The sequence below is a fragment of the Papio anubis genome, chromosome 12, assembly GCF_008728515.1.
Source record: "Papio anubis isolate 15944 chromosome 12, Panubis1.0, whole genome shotgun sequence".
In the NCBI taxonomy this organism is placed as follows: Eukaryota; Metazoa; Chordata; class Mammalia; order Primates; family Cercopithecidae; genus Papio; species Papio anubis.
The window spans coordinates 17,081,832-17,102,965 of NC_044987.1; the positions used below are offsets into that span (position 1 = coordinate 17,081,832).

Sequence of the window (21,134 nt, forward strand, 5' to 3'; positions counted from 1 at the left end):
ACTGTCAGATGATGCTATGTGCTGTGGAGGAAAATAAACCAGGAAGAAAAATAAGGAGTGCCAGAGAGAGGCAGGGAGCTGTCTTACATAAGGAGCTAAGGAAGGCCTCATTCAGAAGAGGCATTTCAGCAAGGACGCGGCAGAGGAGAGAAGTGTTTCCCCTGAGATGGGGATGTGGCCAAAGAGGCCAGAGTGCTGGGGCACAGGAAGCGAGGGGCACAGGAGGGGATCTGAGAGGTAATGGGAGGTCACAGGTCACACAGAGCGGTGCAGCCATTGTAAGGACTTTGGCTTTCATTCTGAGTGAGACAGGAGCCTTTGAAGGGCTGGGGCAGAGGAGTGACATGATCTGACTTTGGTTTTAAGAGCATCATCTTAGAGTGTCCCATTTCTTTGTCCCCACCCCTTCCCCATGCTCACAGGCACCCAAGAAGGAGCTGCAGAACGGTGTCATCCGGGGCTACCAGATCGGCTACAGAGAGAATAGCCCCGGCAGCAACGGGCAGTACAGCATCGTGGAGATGAAGGCCACGGGGGACAGCGAGGTCTACACCCTGGACAACCTCAAGAAGTTCGCCCAGTATGGGGTGGTGGTCCAGGCCTTCAATCGGGCTGGCACGGGGCCCTCATCCAGCGAGATCAATGCCACCACTCTGGAGGACGGTGAGGGCCCAAGCAGAGGGGAGTGGGCACAGATCCCCAACATGGGCAGAGCCACAGCTGCCAGAGAGGGCTTGTGGGTCCCTCCATTTGCCCCTGGGCCCCATCTTGGTCCTGTGTTCCACACAGGCTCCCTGCATCCCAGCCATTTCCTCTTGTCCACTGGCTCCTTGAGGGATGCATGGGCCATTCAGCATATTGGGCCTCTCCTTCCTTTTGACTGATGCTCTACTCATCCGGTCTCTGTCGACCTGTTGGCCTGTCTGAGAATTTGCCTGTCCACCTGTCTCCCCATTCACGCTTCTCCCTTGGCCTTCCTCCTTCTTCCTGGCACCCTAACCCCTCTCTCTTCCCTCTACACCTGGTCCTATTTCTCCTCTTTTACAACTTCTTGGAAAAAGGGCAGGAGCCAAATTGCCTTTGTGTTCTAGCCTGGAACCTGTCCACCATCCACCTGAGACGAAGCTGAGGAGTTAAGAGATCCTAACGTGTATGCAGCAGAGGATTTAGAGTACAGCTTTTTAAGTCTTCATTCTTCGATGACTAGAGAGAACCCCACACTCTGATTAGTACATCAAAGGGCCCTGTCTCTCCAGGAGGAGAGGGTTAGGAGGCAGCAGGAACATGCCCACTCTCCAACCACAGAGAAGATGCCAGCTGGTACCTGAGCCTGCACCAGGTTGAGAAAAAGGATGTGGCCCTTGATGCTCCCAGAGACGGGGCCAGGCTGACCTCTGTCCCCTAAAGAGCAGAATAAAGAAGAAGCAGAGCATTCTTCCAATCTTCCTTCTTGATGCCCCAACCCAAAACTAGGGTCTGAGACTAAAGCCCCGCTGAGTCAGAGCCTGCCCACCCCGCCCCAACAGATCAAAACCAATAGTCCAGAGGGCAGAATGCCCTTTCCCCATTCCCATCAGAAGACCAAGCATTTCACCACTAGAGAGCCATTCCTTTACAGGAAGCAATGCCCTCCGCCTACCTCGCCCTCTCTGAAAATGCAGCACCCAGGGGATGGGGGACACATTAGGTCAGAAACACCTGACAGTAGATACGCTCGTACCAATGGTTCCCAACATGGCCGCCAGTTGGCATTATCTGGGGAACTTTCAAAATACTGATGCCAGGCTTCAACCCCAGAGATTCTCATTTCATGATTCTAGGGCAAAAGCTGGGCTTTCAGATGGGGCCGACTTCAATAGCCCCAGAGCACTGAGCACCTGAGAAGAGGGGAGAACTGAATGAAGGAAAGAGGCACATGGCAGAGAAGTCCAGCGGGAGGGAGGAGAGCCGCACCGCAACCAAACCCTCAGCTCATGGCCCTCACTATCCCTCTCCATCCCTCCCACCCTGAGATGCTGGCCTCGGGCCTGGCCGGGTTGAGGAAGATCAGCTTGTCTCCTCTTAGTGCCAAGAGTGTTCATTTGAGCAGTGGCCTAACACGTGGTTCTCAGCCCTGAGCACAAAGCAGAGCCTCCTGGAGGTCTGGGAAATGCAGGTTGCTGGGCTCCACCCCCCAGAGCTGCTGCTTCAGCAGGTCTGAGGTGGGCGCCAAGAATGTTCATTTCTAAGCCAGGTGTCTAGCCTGGGTAATACAGTAAGACCCCATCTCTAAAAAAAAAAAAAAAAAAAAAAAAAAAAAGGACGCATTATGTCAAATAAGTTCACAGGTAATGCTGCTTGTCCAGGGAGCACCTTTGGGAATCATAGCACCAAGAGTCGCACCATTATCTATGCAGGGAGGCCAAGGCTCAAGGAGATTAACTCATCCAGAACCATCTATCCAGAAAATAACAGAGTCTGGATCAAAATCTCTGAATCCCATCCATACCCTTCCTGCTTCAACTTGTGCCTCCCTTTTGCTTGGGAGCAAGCCTGGATGCAGGAACAAGCTTTGCAGATGCAGGAGACTTTAGGAAGGTGTGTCCAGGGAACAGCCGTCCCAAGCCAAGGCCAGCCTGCCCCACCTAACGCTAAGCTCTCATGCACCGCCAGGCCCACCTCTGGCCTCTGTCCAAACACCACCTCCCTTGCCTCGTGGGGGCCCCTGGAATTTCCAACAGGGAGAGATCAGCATGGGCTATGGAGTCATTTTCAAAACAAAGGGGGAGAGGGGAGAAGAAAGTTTCCAGCAGCATTTGCTCAGCAGTTTTTCATACTTAATTAAGGCCCTCGTTAGCCTGTCAGATCCTGATCGTTTCCTGGCAATATTAGCACTCCTCCTGGGGTATTCAAGGGCCCCTGCTTTAGCAATAGTGTCTTTTCCATAATTATATTACCTTCATTTTGTTCGAACGGACGATCTGTATTAGTTTATTACACTGGGTCCCTAATTACATGGTGCTTATATTTTTACACCTAAGTAATATGAAACAATAATCATTCTCAAAGAGGATCGTTAGGATGATGTATTATCATTTAAATGCTCATAAAAATTAGAGTTGCCTCTTGTGGGGCAATGGGATCTAATTACCTTCCAGCCAGTCTGTGCCTCCTTTCTCCCACTCGGAGCAAAGCAGACTCCGTCTTGCACTTTGTCCTGGCCCTCGGATGCCAGCAGGAAGTGCCACCAGAGTTCCCCCGAGCTGAGGTGGATCCCGGGGGATAGGGTTTCGGAGGCCTGTCGTCTCAGGAGGGGCAGGCTGCACAGCGCCGCAGGGTGAGCCTCAGCTTAAACTCAAAGGTGGCTCTCAGAGGGACAGCGTGACCGGCAGGAGAAGCACATAAGCTGGTCTCAGAGTGTTTTCCCATCATCCAGGCCTTTTAGTGTGCTCGAGTACAAGGGCATGAGCAAAGGTTTAATGGTCCCAGAGGTCCCGAGGTCCCGGTGGAAGCTCCTCTTCTGCACCAGGGTTAGCTGAAGTCCTTTTCCCTTCTTTGCCTTCCCTTCAGCTTGGAACAAGGACACAGGAGTCCCTAGAACCAGGCCTTGGCCCAGACCCCTGGTCAGACGACACAGAGGGGCTGGCAGCCGTCAGATGAGATGATGCATTGCAGACACCTCCAGGGCTGGCTTGGTGGCCTTCCAGGTCTGTCACGTTCATCACAGCAGGATTTCCCTGGGCTGTGGTGGCCCACTGAGGAATTCCCAGGGGCTCATGCCCAGAGTTCATCACCTTCTTCCCCAGGATTTAACCACAACCAGGAATGTGCTACCCGGAGAACAAGGAGCCAAGTCTGTAAAGATTTCTGTCTGCCCCAATCTCCAGGAAAGGAAACTCGGTTCACTTCCTGGCCTCCCTGCCCCAACTCTCACTCTCAGCACCCGCGAGTCAGGAGGTTCCTCCACTTGTCTAACTGAACGCTCCTCTGGTTGGACCATGGAATCCAGCCTGGGACATAATTGCTGTACTGTCACTCACACCCACGACTGACTGGACCCTTGGTTCTCCCCCGACCCCCTGCAGTGCCCAGCCAGCCCCCTGAGAACGTCCGGGCCCTGTCCATCACTTCTGACGTGGCCGTCATCTCCTGGTCGGAGCCCCCGCGCAGCACCCTCAATGGCGTCCTCAAAGGCTATCGGGTCATCTTCTGGTCCCTCTATGTGGATGGGGGTGAGTCTGCTGGGATGATGGCTGGGCCTCAGGGGAGAGGCGCAGGGTCAGTGGGGTCTGCTCCCAGGTGTAGTTAGAGCTAAGCATCCTCCTACGGCATGGCAACGGGAAGTGCAGCCCCTCTTCTCCACACGGGGAGGCCACAAGAGGACGATAACAGCTATAGGGGCCAGGGGATAGTGAAGGGGCTCGGGATTCACTTGCACACCTCCGTGTTCAACTGAGGTCTGAGGCAGGGGCAAGGGGGTTGGTGGTACACAGGGTGGCATCTCTGGTGAGGGGTAGGAAGGAGACACCCAGCTACTCCCAGACAACAGTATGTGTTTGGGGAAGTATTGGGGGCATGAAAGGGGCAGATCAGCTTTTCTAGTTTCACGTGTTGATAATAGGCCTTTATGGCTGTGTGAGTCAGATACCAGTGGGGAATAGTCGGTACATTCAAATAGGGCAATCAAAGAATTTAATGAAGGGACTGAGGAGGGAGGTGGGCACCTGGGACGAGCATCAGCAGGAAGCCAGCAGCACTTAAGGCCAAGGGGGAAAGGGAGGAAGCAGGGCTACCAGAACACAGGGACAGCCTCCCTTGGCCAAACCCAACTGGAGCCAGGCATGCAGCAAGGCGTGTTTTCTGTGCAAACAAGCCGCCCAGGACCCAGAGAAGGGCAGAGAGGTGCGCACAGTGCAGCTGGGGGGTAGGAATGGAAAATGGAGAGAAACCAGTAAGATGGCCCAAACTTCTGAATGTCTTCCTCGCCCTGGAATGTGCAAACAGGTTTGAGTAGCATCCTACAGGCACACCAAGCTCCCGCCACTGCTGTACACAGACCTTCATGCGACCTGGAGGCTTGTAGCTCACACAGGTCAGAGGACCAGCGTCCCAAATTATGGAAACATTCCACTGAAGGCCTTAGTCATCTCAATAGACCACAAAGGACTAAAATGAGTTTGCCCCCAATCTGGCTCCTGCACTTTCTGCCTCCCAGCCCCCTGGGCCCTCTCTTCTTTCCTGGTGGACCTTGGAATTCAGCTCACAGTCATTTGTCCAGCGCTACTACGGTCCCCTCTCCCATCCAGATTCCGCTCTGCCCAGACACACTGTCAGTAGGAAGCATCTTTCCCCACCGCCACTTCCACTCTCTCCCACAAAAAGCAGAGGGCTCTAGCTCAGGTTGAGTTCCCTGAAGGTCTCCCCAATTCTTTTGCTGTGCAGTGCCAGGCCACGCTGCTCACAATGTGACCTCACTACATTCATATTCGTGTGGAACCAGGTAAAGGGAGGTTCCCTGTTTTCCAGAACTCGCTTCCTCTTTTCCAAGCCTGTGGGCTTCTCCAGCGTAACCCCTAAGGAATGTATTGGCCTCGGCAATCCCCAAAGACCAGCTGGACACTTGACCATGCTGCCCTCTTCCTGCCCTTTCTCTGGCTCCAGTCCTGGACAGGCCAGCCTGGTTTTTGACTCCAGGAGAGGAAGGCCCTGCTGCCCCGGCCTCTGGGGGTCCTCCTGCACTGACCTGGAGTCTTCTCACGCTGGGCACAGCCTTCTCATCCTCTGGATCCTGGCAGCACTGCTTTCCCTGGCCAGGCCCTCTTCCTTGGCCTTTTGCCTGCCCTGGACCATCCACGAGGTGCTGGGAGGTGGGTCTCCAGGAACTCATGTCTACGAGGTTGGTCCTCAGCCCGTTACTGGACCTGTCTTTCTGAAAGCCCAGCAGTCCTAGTGGGAGGCTCCAGAGTCTGTCCCTTTTCCTTCTCTTACAACTCTGGCCCTCGTGGGACCATCTCCCTAAGCTCCTCTTTAGAGTCTATGAGAAGGTCCTTGCAGGGCCGGGATGTTGGGTCCTCCCTAAGCCTCAGGAGTGTCCCAGCTCTTCCTGGCTGAGGCTATCGGCTCCACCAGCCTCACCCAGGCTTTCTGTGCAGGGAATGGCTGGGTGTCTCCAATGGTGGGGAGAAGGCAGACGGGTCACTCAACCCTTTAACCCAGCTGGGAGTCCAGGGTGCTGGCTCAGGAGTAGTCAGAGGCAGGAGAGGCAGCCTCAGCCTGTCACACGTCATCCTCAGGTCGATAACCACCCAGGGAGGTATGGCGGCCCAAGGCGGGCTGGGCAGCAGGAGGAGTGGCTGCTGAGTTGTGCCTCCTGGACGGGACCTCCTCCACCCATGTCCAAGCCACTCCAGGCTCTCCCATGGGAAGGGAGTTGGGTAGCGGGAGGGAGAAATGTTGCTTGGAGAGATGGAGAGAGAGGCGTTTTAAAGAGCATGTCAAGGTGAAATTGGTGCAAAGTCAACTGAGGCCGGGTCCAGGCCAGCATCTGTGGCTTGCCCTCACTGGACCCTTAGAGAGACGGGGCCTAGGGGCAGTGGCCCACATCTGCTCCTGGGTGCCTCAAGGTGAAAAACCCTCTAGTCCTCACCTCCATGGAGTGGAGGGCTGAGCCTGCGCAGTAGGTGTGAGCAGAGCCCAGGCAACAGGGGTAGGAGCAGGGGCCACAGCCTGATGGAGCTGGGCCCTCAGAGTTTGCTGGTCTCCGGCAGAGTGGGGCGAGATGCAGAATATCACCACCACACGGGAGCGGGTAGAGCTGCGGGGCATGGAGAAGTTCACCAACTACAGCGTCCAGGTGCTGGCCTACACCCAGGCTGGGGACGGCGTGCGCAGCAGCGTGCTCTACATTCAGACCAAGGAGGACGGTGAGTCCAGGCCTCTCCTCGGGACAGGCTGGTCCTGCTGCCCACTGCTCACCCCCAACCCCACCCCAGGAGGCAGGGTGAGAGCAGGGTACTGTCCTTTCTCCTGCCCTTTGAGCCATTGGAGGGTGGCCTTGAGGACTCTGGGGAAATGCTCTCGGATTCATGCATGAGCAGATAAGCAACGTGAACCTCCCTGCACCTCCCCCCGCCTCCCCACACACACCTGCTCTCTGAAGCATTGAATCAAAGGCCAGAGAAACCCTCTCCCCCTACCCCAAGGGCATTCTCTCTGTGGCATCTGCTCCCTTGACGCGTTCAGCCTGCTTTCCTCTGGATACAGATGTTGGGGCTGGGGGGGAGCAGGAGCATCGTTCAGCACATCCCGGGTTATGGACTTTGTGGTCACCCCATAGAGGTGGGCTCTGGGCTTCTGCCTCCAGCCCTGCCACTTTCTTCCCCTCCCAGTCCCAGCTCTATCACTTAGTTGTTTCATAGGTGAGCGCTCTGGGCCGGGTGCCCTGTTACTAGAAGAGGTGTGACAAGCGACTGGCACACAGCAGGCACAGAAGCAGAAGACATCTTTGGCATGATGGCTTCCTCCCCACTCGCCCTTAGTTTTTTCAAGGGATATGGAGGCCCAGAGCCTAGATCCTACCCAAACAATTTGGCTGAAGGCACTGGAAGGGTTTAATGTGTTGAAACGAGTGACTCAGGCTGGGAGTGGTGGTGGAGAAGCTGCCATTGTTGCCCAGTGCCTGGTGACTGGACCAGCTCCCAGCTCAGCTTAATCTCCAGGCTTTCCCTCCCTCTCCCCCTACAGCAGGCCCCCTCTCCCCTTAAGCCCTGAGCAATTCAATATTTACCAACCTGCCTGCCCTACTTTTCCTGTCATTAATCCTCCCATCAAGGCCTCCTGGGACAGCTCCGGGCAGAGCCACCTGCTCCAGTGTGGAGACTAAGCTGAGATGGCATCTAGAGCCTGGTCCCATCTGAGGCCTCAGGGCCACACTCAGGCACCTTTTGGCCTCCAGAAATGAGCCCCTGGAGCCCCCAGGCTTCTTCTTGCCCCGTGGTCTGATGCAAGGCCTACGCCATAAGCACCTCTACCTGTTTAACTGATCAAGACAAGGCCCTATGAGGAACCCAGAGGTCTAGGAGCATCACCCTTCCTGCAAGGAGCCTTCAGCCCTCTGCCCAGAGCCACACATGGTTATACACAGCAGGAGCCCGGGCCCAAAGAAGCACTGCCCCTAACCTTCGGGAAGCAGCACTGCAGCACGGAAAAGGCGCTGGTAAATACAGCGGAAGTGCATACCCCTAGCCTGGCATTCATGGGGAAGTCACTTAGCCTTCCTGAACCCCAGTTTCCTCATGATAAAATGGGGAGAGTGGTACCTCATCAAGTACTAGTACTACATCTAAAATGTCAACTACTAGCAAATAGCAGTTGCTTTATGGCTACCAAGGTGCTGGCAAGGAAATGATTGCTTCAGGCCAGATGCAGTGGCTCACACCTGTAATCCCAGCACTTTGGGAAGCCGAGAGAGGGTGGATCACCTGAGGTCAGGAGTTTGAGACCAGCCTGGACAACATGGGGAAACTCTGTCTTTACTAAAAATACAAAAATTAGCCGGGTGTGGTTGGGCACCTGTAATCCCAGCTACTTGGGAGGCTGAAACACGAGAATCACTTGAACCTAGGAGGCGGAAGTTGCAGTGAGCCGACATCATAGCACTGTACTCCAGCCTGGGTGACAGAGCAAGATTCCATCTCAAAAAAAAAAAAAGAAAGAAAGAAAGAAAAGAAAGGAAGCGGCATCAGAGCCTCCAAGGGGAAGCCCAGGTCACAAAGAACCCAGTGTCGGATGAGATCTCATCCAGAACAGCAGTCATAATATGACTTAACCCACCCAAGAGCCCCGGGAGGGAGGCATTATTTCCACATTACAGGGGAGAAAACCGAGGCCTCCAGAGTGAAAGCTACTTTCCAAATGCCACTCAACTAACAGGGGACAAATCCAGGCTTTCTTGTCTCCACATACTTTATCCTTTCCATCAAACTACTTGTGTCTGTTAGGAAGCTGTTTGTTGTGAAAGCCAGTGAAAACAGATTTCAGCCATAAGCACATTTATTATCACATACAGCAAGAAGTCCTGAGTAGGACAGCTCCAGGGTTGGTTAAGTCAGAGGTTCCCAGCCTTCTGCTCTGCCATCCTCTGAATATCAGCTGCCCCTGCTAGGATTTCAAGATGGCTGCAGCCCTAGGCATCACACCAGACAAGACAGAGTTCAGACTGAGAAGAGGGAGTCTCTTCCTGTGGGCATGCCTCTCTTGGGAGTCAAAGTAACTTTCCCAGAAACCCCCTCAACAGACTTATCCTCATTTCCCATTGGCCAGAGTGGGGCCACATGCCTCTTGCTAAGCCAGTCACCAAACAGCAAATTGAATTATCGTGGCCAATTTACCCCAAGCACAACATACCCTCTAGTGTGGGCAGTAGAGACAGCTGTCTCTGAAGTGTGGAGGAACACAGGTACCTAAGCAAAAGTGAGGTTCTATTTGCAAGAACCAGGAAGGAATGGCAGAGGGTAGCAGTCAACTCTGCCTGTCCTCCACAGCCACCCCACCTCCACCAGGCTCTCTCATTCATAGGTGGAAGTTATTAGTTATTGCTCAGTTGGCATGGAAAGCAGACAGGTCTGTGGTCCAATTCCAGCCCTGGTGTGGGAGCTTGTGCAAATATCCTCATCTGAAGATACCATGACCCCACCCTCAGGATTTTGAATTTTTCTAAAGGAAAAACAATATCAGGAAATTTAGAAAAAAGCGAAAGAAATTTAAAAGAACAAAATGCAAACATAAATTCAGGTTTATTTACTGAGTCCAGATCTCTTAGTCCAAGCATGATTTCAGGCTGGCTTGGCTGGACCCAGTTAATGAGCTCCAGTGCTGACTCCTCAGCCTCCGTCTGTGAATATTAAACCTAGCAACATGACCTCCAAGTGCAAAGTTGACTTGGATTTTAGACCACTTTAAAGACCTTTAACTGAGGAAGAGGCATGACTAGACCCACATTTTAGGAAGGTAATTCTTGTTGATGGCCGGCAAAGGGTGGGTAATAAGGACTAGTGTCAGAGAGACCGGTTAGAACCTGTCGAGGTAGAGGCGAGGAAGTTATGCACTAGGGCAGCAGCACTGAGGATGAATGGCAGTGACAAGTTCAGAGAAACATATCAGAGGAGTTCTACCTCCAGCAAGGGTGGATTGGGTGACTTAAACTCACGCTTCTTCTTGCTGAGGACAGCTAGCAAATATGGACAAACTACTTTTCAGAACACCTGTTGAAGGCATCAGAAAGCTAGCAGGAGAGTGAAGAATCATTAGGCCGGGATCCAGGGGAAAACAGAGGCCCCGGAGGTGAGCCTGACATTTGGAGCAGCTCCTTCCCTAAGGGACATTTGCTGAATCTGGAGGCAGTGGCCAAGAAGCTGAACAGCACTAGAAAGACATGAACTGGAGGTCAGGGCCTGCCAGGATGTGGGGGTCTGTCTGGTGAATCCCCCTCACTTAGAGTTGAGACCATGAAGGATGGCACTCTAAGGGTAAAAGTGGACCAAAAGCAGACAGTTCACCTTCAAATCATCCCAATACTGGAAATTGAAGTTACCCCAGATTGCTAGTGCCCAGATTGCAGGTGCCTATCAGGAGCAAACGTGAATCCTCTCTTTAGGAAGATAACATCAGCAGATGCCACAAATTATTTCTACAAACTATTTTGCAAATGCTGTGTCTGGAATACAATAAAAAATAATGGGACAACACTAACAAAAGCCAGCAGGGAAAAAAAGACAGATAAGAGCAACAGACCCACAAAGGTTTCAGACTTGGGTCTTATCAAACATGGACTTAAAGATAATTATGTTTGACAAGATTGAAAACTTCAGAGAATTGGAAACTATCAAATGGAAAATCTAGGGGAAAATACCCTAATACTTGAAATTAACTCAGTTGATGAGTTTAATAACACATTAAACATAGTTGAAGATATAACTCATGAATTGGAATATAGGCAGAAGAAAATATCCAGATGTAGCACAGAAAGACAAATAGATGGAAAAGTAAAACAGCAGGTAAGAAACATTGAACTTCAGTGTGTATACAGATCACTTGGGGATCGTGTTAAAATTCAGATCCTGATTTGGCAGGTCTCAGGTGAAACCTCAGATTTTGAATTTCTAACATGCTCCCAGGTGATGCTGGTAATTATCCACAGACCACATTCCAAGTATCAAGGACACAGAGGATGCAGTGAGAAGAAATCCCAAAGAAGAAGAGACAGAAAATGAAGTAGAAGATAAAATGTCTGAAAATGTTTCAAAACTGATGAAAGATATCAAGCCACAAATTCAAGAAACTCTACAAACTCTATTGTCACACATTAAAGAAATCCACACTTTGGGAGGCTGAGGCGGGTGAATCACGAGGTCAGGAGTTCAAGACCAGCCTGGCCAAGATGGTGAAACTAAAAATACAAAAAATTAGCTGTTTCTACTAAAAATACAAAAAAATAGCTGGGTGTGGTGTCAGGTGCCTGTAATCCTAGCTAGTCGGGAGGCTGAGGCAGAGAATTGCTTGAACCCAGGAGGCGGAGGTTGCAGTGAGCCGAGATTGTGCCACTGCACTCCAGCCTGGGTGACAGAGGGAGACTCCATGTCAAAAAAAAAAAAAAAAAAAGGAAAAGAAATCCACACCTAAGCATATCATATGAAAGCTTATAAAGAAAACAGAGAGAGATCTTAAAAGCAACCAGAGGAGAAAAAACCGATTACTCCAAAGAAAGAGCAATAAGATTGTGGCTAACTTGTCAGAGACAATGGAAACCAGAAAAAAGGACAATGATTTATTTGTATATATATAAAATATGTAAGGGAAACAGTTACCAACCTATGATATTATACCTAACAAAACTATTCTTCATGATGAAGATGAAATAAAGACATTTTCAGACAAATAAAAACTGAGAGAACGTATCACCAACATACCTGCCCTAGAGAAGTATCAGAGGATATTCTTTAACTAGAAGGAAAATGATCATAGAAGGAAGCTCAGTGATGCAGCAAGTAAAGGCAAAGCAATTAAATGGTGAATGTATGGGTAAATCTAAATTAATATTGGCTGCATAAAACAGCAATGATGATGATGATGTATAATATAGAATTAAAATAAACAACAATGGGGGTGGCTCAGTATAATCCCAGCACTTTGGGAGGCCGAGGTGGGTGGATCACTTGAGGTCAAGAGTTCGAGACCAGCCTGGCCAACATGGTGAAACCCTGTCTCTACTAAAAATACAAAAATTAACCTGGCGTCATGGTGGGCACCCATAGTCCCAGTTACTCAGGAGGCTGAGGCAGGAGCATCGCTGGAACCTGGGAGGCGGAGGTTGCAGTGAGTGAGCCGAGACCACATCACTGCACTTCAGCCTGGGCAACAGAGTGAGAGTCTGTCTCAAAAAAATAAAAATAAAGTGAAATAAAATACACAGTAATGGCAAGGTTGGGACAGGGTAAATGGAAGCTCTAAGGTCACTGCATTGTCTGAGAAGAAAAGTGCCCATTGATATTAGACTTTGGTAAACTAAAGATTCATGTTGTAATCTATTGTGGAACCACTAAAAGTAGTGAAAGACTGTGTAATAGTCAAGCTAATAGAGGGAGGAAAATAGAATATTTTTTATTTGACTTAATTAAAAGAAGCCAAAAAAGAAAAGAAAAAGAAAAAATGGGGATAGGATAGATGAGACAAATAGAAAGTATTTAGTAAGATGGTATATTTAAACCCAAATATAACAGTAATCGCATTAAAGATAAATTAACTAAATCCTCCAACTAAAAGATAATGACCGTCAGGATGGTAGGTGAAAACCAATGCCCAAATATGTGCTGTTTACAGGAAATGTATAAAACATAAGGGTATAAGAAGGTTCAACATGAATGGAAAAAATAAGACATATCATGCAAACTGTGTAATAGAAAGCTGGAATATTAGTGTCAGACATACTATACTTTAAGGCAAAAAGAATTAGTAGAGATAAAGAGGAACACTTTGTTCTGATAAAAGACTCAATTTACTAGGCAAATAAAGCAATTCTAAATTTGAATGTACTGAATAATATAATCTCAAGATATATAAACACAAAAACTGATGAATTACAAGGAGAATGAGACAAATTCACAACCACAGTGGAAGATTTTGACACACCTCTTTCAATAACTGATAGGAAAAAAAGTGTGCAAGCATGGAGATTTGAACACTCCAATTAGTGTACTTACCCCAGTGGCCATCCATGGACGCCTTTACCCCACAGCTGCAGAGACATCCAGCAGAAGTGACACACAGGGCTGTGTAGCAGGGAGGACAGGTGGAGTCAAGGACAATTCCCAGGTTCTGGACTCAGGCCCCCAGAAGGATGATGATGCTGTATCTAGTTATTTTATTTAGCCCCAAGTGATTGACTAGGAAAGAAAACATTGAGGTAGGTGCCATCAGCTGAGAGGTGAGAGACAGAATGCAAAAATAATAATTGTTATAATTTATTGAGTGTCTTATGCAATAGGCACTGTGCTAGCTGCTTTTATTTTATTTTACTTTATTTTATTTTATTTTATTTTATTTTTGAGACAGAGTCTTGCTCTGTTGCCCAGGCTGGAGTGCAGTGGCGTGATCTCAGCTCACTGCAACTTCCACCTCCTGGGTTCAAGTGATTCTCCTGCCTCAGCCTCCCTAGTAGCTGGGATTACAAGCACACGCCACCATGCCCGGCTAATTTTTGTACTTTTTGTAGAGACAAGGTTTCACTAGGCTGGTCTCAAACTCCTGACCTCAGGGGATCCGCCTGCCTCGGCCTCCCAAAGTGCTGGAATTTCAGGCATGAGCCACCACGCCTGCCCAGTACTTTAATTAGCACTAATTCTCACTACAACCTTTTAATACAGTTCTTATATCCATTGTATAAATGGGGACACTGAAGCTCAGAGAGGTAAAATAAATTGAATAGGATGCTATCACTGTCCTCAAAAGATCATAAAAGTTTCTGGAAGGAAAACAAGTACACAACCATACAACGGAGAGATGAGAATAGGCAGTGTGAGCTGAGAACAGGAAGCTTCCAGTCCCTCAGGCAGAGTCCTGGGGTCCCAGCTAGGCAAGAGAGGCCCAGAGAGGAGGGCAAGGGGAGATCAGAGTCCATAAGAGTTGGAGTCCACTTCAGATGGATTTCCTAGTCACTTCTAAGGTAGACTTTCTTCCAGAAAGGGCCCAGCCAGCACTCCAAGCGCAATGCCCTGGGCTCATGCCAGAAAACAGGCTGTGGTCCCAGCTTCGAGAAACTCACAGGCCAAAAAGGAAAGTGACAGGTGCCGGGTGTTTTCCCGCTAAAAACACGCTTACAGTTAGTAAGGGGGTGAGGGTCAGGGGTTAAGGTCAGAGGGATCAAGATGAATTCCTCATAGGTTCTGTTTCTCCTTTGCCTATCGTAAGTCCTTGGTTCTGGCCGAACAGTTCTGAAGCTGGCACTCCAAGGGCCTCCATTTCAGAGACTTTGTTACAATTCCAAAATGATCATTTTCTCCTCCTACCTGTTTACCATGCTGGACGGACCCCCCCTCCTCTAAACCACAGCTCAAGGATGGCAGCTCCAAGAAGCTCTCCCAGATTGATCTGCCTCCCTCTCCCAACCCTGTCATTTTCCCCAAAGGCTGTGCTCCTGCTTTCTCTCCACTGACCAGGCCTTCTCCCTGCTCAGTTCCAGGTCCCCCTGCTGGCATCAAAGCTGTCCCTTCATCAGCTAGCAGTGTGGTTGTGTCTTGGCTCCCCCCTACCAAGCCCAACGGGGTGATCCGCAAGTACACCATCTTCTGTTCCAGCCCCGGGTCTGGGCAGCCGGTAAGTGAGTTCAGGGCCAGATGCTGAAGGGGATGGAAGGAGAGAAAAGGGACCCTGTAGATCAGCTGGCTTCCAGACCAAACTCTGAAGCTGCCTGTGTCTGAGCTTCTGCCTGGATTCATAGATAAGAATGGGGACTGGCCACCCAGAGTGGCCGAAGCCTTACTCAGTGTCCACCTTGGGTCAGTCCTCTGTTCCAGAGGCCGCAAGATGGTCCCAAGCACTGGAGGCTCCTTTGAGTCAGGTGGGTCATGCCCAACCAGGCAGGGTGGAAGGGAGGTCAGCCTCAGCTCTCCTGCTCTGGCTCACAGAGAAGCTCCCAGCAGGTCCCCAGACTGGTCTGTGGCCTCTGGGAATGAACCGTCTTTCAATGCGGTTGGTCTGGGCTTAGAGGAGCTGTTGGAGCTCTGCCCCGCATGAGCGCCTCCACATGGAGCAAGCTGAGGGAGAAGGAAAGATGGGGGAAAGCTGAGAGAAGGCACAGGCATCTCTGGGCCAGGGCCTGGGCTCAGGCAAGAGGAGAGAATTGAGAGTCTGCAGTATCTGCCCTAACCCTCGGAGCAGAGGGGGCAGCCCCCAGGCCAGACATAGGGCAGGGGGCTAGCCCCGCCCTTCCACTGATGCTGGGAGGGGCCCCACAGAGAGGGAAGGGAGGATGGGGATGGATGCAGGGGGATATGCACCTATATCCCATCATATGCATTTTTCCCTCTGCCTCCTTCATCATCTCCAGCCAGTCAACCACAAAGTCCTGCTGAATGACTACTATAGAGCATGCCTGTTCTAGGGACGGGAGCAGGAGCAGATACCTGCCCTCAAGGGGCTTCCAGTCTAGTGGAGGTGGGTGGCAGAGGGGAGCGCACTAGAGGGGCAGGAGTACTCTCAGAAAGATATGCCCAGGGCTGGAAGCAAGGAGCAGAAGCAGGTGCAGGAGGCCTGCTCCTCCCTCCATCAACAACTGGGCATCAGCCTGAGATCTGCAGATGAGCTTCTGGCCACCAGGAAAGCTGCCCTGAAATTGCTCAGTAATTGTGTCATCATCTCCTCCTATACTCTCTGCTTTCCTGTGGTCTTTCTGAATTACCCTCTGAGTGGTAGGTGGCCCAGCCCCCCGCCAGTGAGGCCAGAGTTCTATTACCAGAGGGGAAGCCCACTGACTGTGGCCCCTCCTCTCCATCCTCACAGCCACTACCTCACATGCGGCAAAGTGCACACAAGTCATCACTGTACACCTCCGCGAATTTTCACAACCCAACCAAGCAGCAGCACCCAGAGCACGGAACAGGACATTACAACACCCTGAATCCCCATGCCCCGCTCCAGTCCCCGCCTGCCCCTCCTCCCGGGTAACCATCATCCTGACCTCAATAGCATAGATTAGTGCTGCTTCTTTTTGTACTTTGTATAAATGGAGTCATACCATTTGTCCAGCTTCTTTTACCCAACATTATTTTGAATTCCTAAATTTCATTTGCAACGTTGTGTGTGGTTATAGCTCATTCATTCTTCTGTCTAGTTTTTGTGTGCATACGTTACAATTATTAATCCATTGTGCTAGCCATTAGTATCCATTGATGAAAGGCTTTGGGGCAGTTTTCAGTTTGGAACTCTTCAAATGGCGCTGCTGTGAACATTCCTGTGTGTGTCTCGGGGTGCTCATGGGCCTGGGTCTCTGTCAGGTGTGCACCTAGGAGAGGCAGCGCTAGGTCACAGGGTCTGCAGGTGTTCGCTGAGAACAGCCTGCCATTGTTGGGTGCTCATGCCAGTCACACCCCCACTCACGGGGGATAAGAGTTCCAGGGACTCCACATTGGTGCAGACACTTGGTGTTTTTCGGGCAATGCTTTCAGCCATGTGTTCTGCTGTTTTCCTGTCTCCCCGCGACTCTGCCACACACACACACACACACACACTCTCTAGGTTCTCAGGACACTGAGCTGTTCACAATTCTGGACAACACTGTGCCTCTTCACACCTCCACACCTTTGCCCCATGGGTTCCTCCTGTGGCGTGCTCCTCACCCCCGTCAGACACTGAACGAACACATTTGAAGGCAGTCACTGTTCATATATCTGTCTTCCACTCTGGTCTCTGAGGCCCCCATGAGGACAGGGGCAGCATCTTTTCATCTTTGGGCCCCAGAGGCTGAGCACTGTGCCTGGAACATCCTGGTCATGGAATACATGTTCCATGAACAATGAATCAGTAGCAGCCTGGCAATTCTATAGCCTCAGATACTGGGCAAGCTTCCTTTCCTTAATTGGTGGGAGAGGGTAGTCATTCTCTAGCTTGGACTTTTGCAGTCATTTCCTCCTCTGATAATGAAGTCTTTCCAAGGGCTTGGTGTCCGGGAGCCACGCCTCCTCGCTAACTCAGGCTTCAGGGTTCCTCTCCTGGGCTCCAGAACAGAGCTCCTGGTTCCCTCCCCTCCTCCTGCTGCTGGAGACATTGGGACCCTCTTTCCATCTTCTTCATGTCTTGCGATTTCCCATCAGACAGTATCACACAAGTCCTGCTGATGTGATGAGAACTTCAGTTCAGCCCTGTAGGGGAACTGGGGGCAAAGGCTGGGGGAAAACTGAACTTAGTGAGGGTCCTGGGTACCTGGGGACCGAACCACTGTGTGTGACATGATCACTTTGCACAAATATATTCCAAATTCCAAACAAAGTCACAAACTCATTTATGAAAGACAGCTCTGGGAGAGGGTGCGAGGGATGAGGGCACACGCATGTATCAATGACAGTGCAAAACCGTGGCATGAGCTTGGAGTCATAGGCAGATACCTGAGACTGTGTGTGCTCACACATGCTGGCAGGAGCGGATGAACCAGTACCTGTGGCATCCTCAGAAAAGACTGTGTATGGCCTTGACTCTACGGGAGTTACCCCTGGGGACAGCCACAGCTGCATTGAATCCTAGTAGACATTTTACTAATAATATAATACATTTTTCACTGATTATAAAAATAATGCAATTTTATTATAGAAAATCTGTAAAACATATAAAAGAATAAAGAGGAAAGTAAAAATTACTTCTACTCTTACTTCCTACAGACAAACACTGGTGATGTTTTGGTATATAGTCTTCCAGTCTTTGACCTGTATATATAGTACAGGTTTTGAGGTGCTTCATTAAACCAAATTAAAATAATATCATACATAATGTAATGCAATCTGCTTTTTTCATGGAATACCTGTTGATGCTTTCCTACACCATCAGATACTCTTCTAAAACATCGTTTCGTGTGTGTGTGACAGAGCCCTGCTCTGTCGCCCAGGCTGGAGTGCAGTGGCACCATCTCGGCTCACTGTAACCTCCACCTCCTGGGTTCAAGTGATTCTCCTGCCTCAGCCTCTCAGGCAGCTGAGATTACAGGCACATACCATCACGCCTGGCTAATATTTGTATTTTTGTAGAGGCAGGGTTTCACCATGCTGGCCAGGCTGGTCTTGAACTCCTGACCTCAGTGATCCGCCCACCTCGGCCTCCCAAAGTGCTGGGATTACAGGCATGAGCCACTACACCTGACCTAAAACATGATCTTGAATGGCTGTTTACAGAATCTATTTAACCAGTCTCCCATTATTCTATATTTAATGTGTCTTTCAAATTTTCACCATTATAAATTACGCTTCAATGAGCATCCTTCACAGAAGTCTTTATGCACATATTTTAATATTTTCTTAGGGTACATTTCCATAGGAATTCCTGGGTCGCGAAGAGTGTAAATATTCTTAAAGTTCTGCATACAGATTTACAAATTGCCCTTCAGAGCATTTGCACCCATGTACGTTTCCACCAGCAGGGGGAGTGGCCAGCAGCATTGTCCTTTGCACCTATGCTGATCCTACATTTGTTTTCTGTTTTGTTCTGCTTAATTTTTGTTAGATGGGCTTTTTATAAATGTGCCTTATTTTAAAGTACCTTTCTTTGGTTACTAGTTAGGTTTTATATGTTTATTGGCTATATTTTTCTTCTTTGGGTAATTGTCAATTTACGTCCTTTGTCCAGATTTCTATTTGTGTTTCTCCTGTTTTTCTTATTGATTTATAAGTGTTCTTTACATATTAAGGATAATAGCCATTTTCCGTCATATAAGTTGCAAGTTTCTGCCAATTCATTGCTTGCCTCTTGATTCTGGTTTTTGGTTTTGGTTGTTTGTTTTTGAGACAGAGCTTCACTCTTATTGCCCAGGCGGGAGTGCAATGGCATGATCTCAGCTCACTGCAGCTTCCACCTCCCAGGTTCAAGCAATTCTCCTGCCTCAGCCTCCCAAGTAGCTGGGATTATAGGCATGCGCCACCACCCCTGGCTAATTTTGTATTTACTATAGTAGAGAGGGGATTTCACCAAGTCAGTCAGGCTGGTCTCAAACTCCTGATCTCAGGTGATCTGCCTGCCTCAGCCTCCCACAGTGCTGGAATTACAGGCGTGAGCCAGTACGCCTGGCCTTTAGTTCTGTTTTTGATGTACCATAGTTTTTCTTTTTACAGAAGCTGAATTTATCAACCATTTCCATTTATGATTTTGCCTTGATTTTTATGATTAGAAAACTGGATAAATATTTACCTATAGTTTCTTCTTTCATAGCTTGCCTTTTTTAAAAACCTTTGATCCACTGGAACTTTATTTGGGGATATGGCTGTGTGCTTTTGACCATGATTTTAGGAGACTCATGCGGTATCCAGGTTAAAAAGAAAGCACCCAGGATCTGGGTTGGATGCTAATACCTACAAAGAGAAACCAAACTTTCTTTCCCTGCCTGTGTAGGCACAAATATATACTCAGTTATACACTGATGCACACAAGCATATACACTCAGCTGTTCTCCACACATGCACATGTACATAGAAACATGTACGTTCCTGTACTGTCACCAAAAATGAGCCCAGAGAAGAACATGTCTTAGTTTACAAAGGATGTGCATACCCCTCCCTCCTTGTGCCTCAGTCACACACAGGTTGGGCAGAGTTGTATTACTTCCCTAGTTTACAAGAGAGAAAACTGAATGTCCAGAAACCATGGACAACCTTACGGGCCATATGCCCAGGGGAAGGGCAGGCAGGTGTTGAAGCCACTACGCCACCCCACACTTCAAGCATATATCAACTACAGATACGCACACCAGTCCCAGAGTGCTGTGGCCTGAAAAGGCTTCCCAACCACCAGGGCTCAAGGGTAGCTCTGCACCTGCCCCTCCCCGCGGACCTCCTGGATTCAAAGCCGGACCCCCACGAGGGAGGCAGGAGGAGTATGCCAGGGAGCTCCGTGTGTGTGTTGCAGAGACGCCTGTGCCTTTTCCCCTAACATTTCCCTGCAGATGGCCTGGGGCCAAAAAGGATGCCTCCTCCTGTTATAAGTTATTGGGCCTCTCAGCCCCTCTATGGGGCATTAAGAATGTCCCTCTGTGCCCATACATGCCTGGAGGTCTGTTCCTCAGCACGTGTGTGCATGCGTCTACATGTGTGCGTGCCTGTGACCGTGTGTGCGCAAGATCCCATGACTGCAGAGATAACTAATTATTAGCTCCCTCTGGCCTCGGGCCCCCATCTGTCCTGGGGCTGCTCCCCCTCCCTGGACTTCCATTCTGATTTCAAAGGGGCCGTGGTGCTGTCCTCCTCTCCCTTCCCTGCGGCTGACCAAAAAATAAAATAAAATGAAAGTCAGCCCCATCCCGCCCGTGCCAGGGAAGAGGCTGACAGGAGGTCTGCAAACTAGCGCTTATCAAAAGCTCCTTCTCAAATTCATTTCAATATCTGAGCCTCTGGTTTCCAAGGCAACATAATCTTTTCATCAAAGCAACTGGTAAAACCACTGGGATCCGATATTGTTTTGTTGGCAACTTGTCAAAACTATCATTTTGTTTAAAAAAAATTTATAGATTTGTATAACCTACAAATATATATATGGTGATCTATACCACTAATAATCATTAATAAAGTGCTGCCCAGTAAAGCTTTCATAGTTCCCTCTCCCGCCCCCTCCTCCCTGGACGGGCGGGCATGCTGCCTGCAAAATGCAGGAGTGGTAATTAGACGGCAGGACTAGGAGGTGACTGGGAGCCAGGGCAGGCTGCAGGAGCCTATCTCCAACCTTCATCAGGCAGAGGCAGTCATTTGGTTTCTTCCTGAAGACTCTTTCCTCAGGGCTTTCCTGGGAACCCCTGTCCCCCATTCTCCCTTCTCCTGGCTACCCCATCCCTCACCTAAATCACTCACATCCCCTGTCCTGAGCCACAGTTGCCAGAGCCTGGATCAGTTAAAGAGGTAAACTGAGGCTGACCC

At 49.7% G+C, this 21,134-nt stretch overlaps 1 protein-coding gene across 1 annotated transcript in view; it reads left to right on the top strand.

The window, feature by feature from the left end:
* The window catches only part of DSCAML1 (DS cell adhesion molecule like 1), a 364,654-nt gene that overhangs the window by 326,460 nt on the left and 17,060 nt on the right, over positions 1 to 21,134 (top strand). Inside the window, exons 17-20 of the mRNA XM_021926590.2 lie at positions 423 to 663; positions 4,065 to 4,211; positions 6,747 to 6,902; positions 14,708 to 14,847. Coding sequence (XP_021782282.1) covers positions 423 to 663; positions 4,065 to 4,211; positions 6,747 to 6,902; positions 14,708 to 14,847 — 684 coding nt within the window. The remainder of the gene's footprint in view (positions 1 to 422; positions 664 to 4,064; positions 4,212 to 6,746; positions 6,903 to 14,707; positions 14,848 to 21,134) is intronic.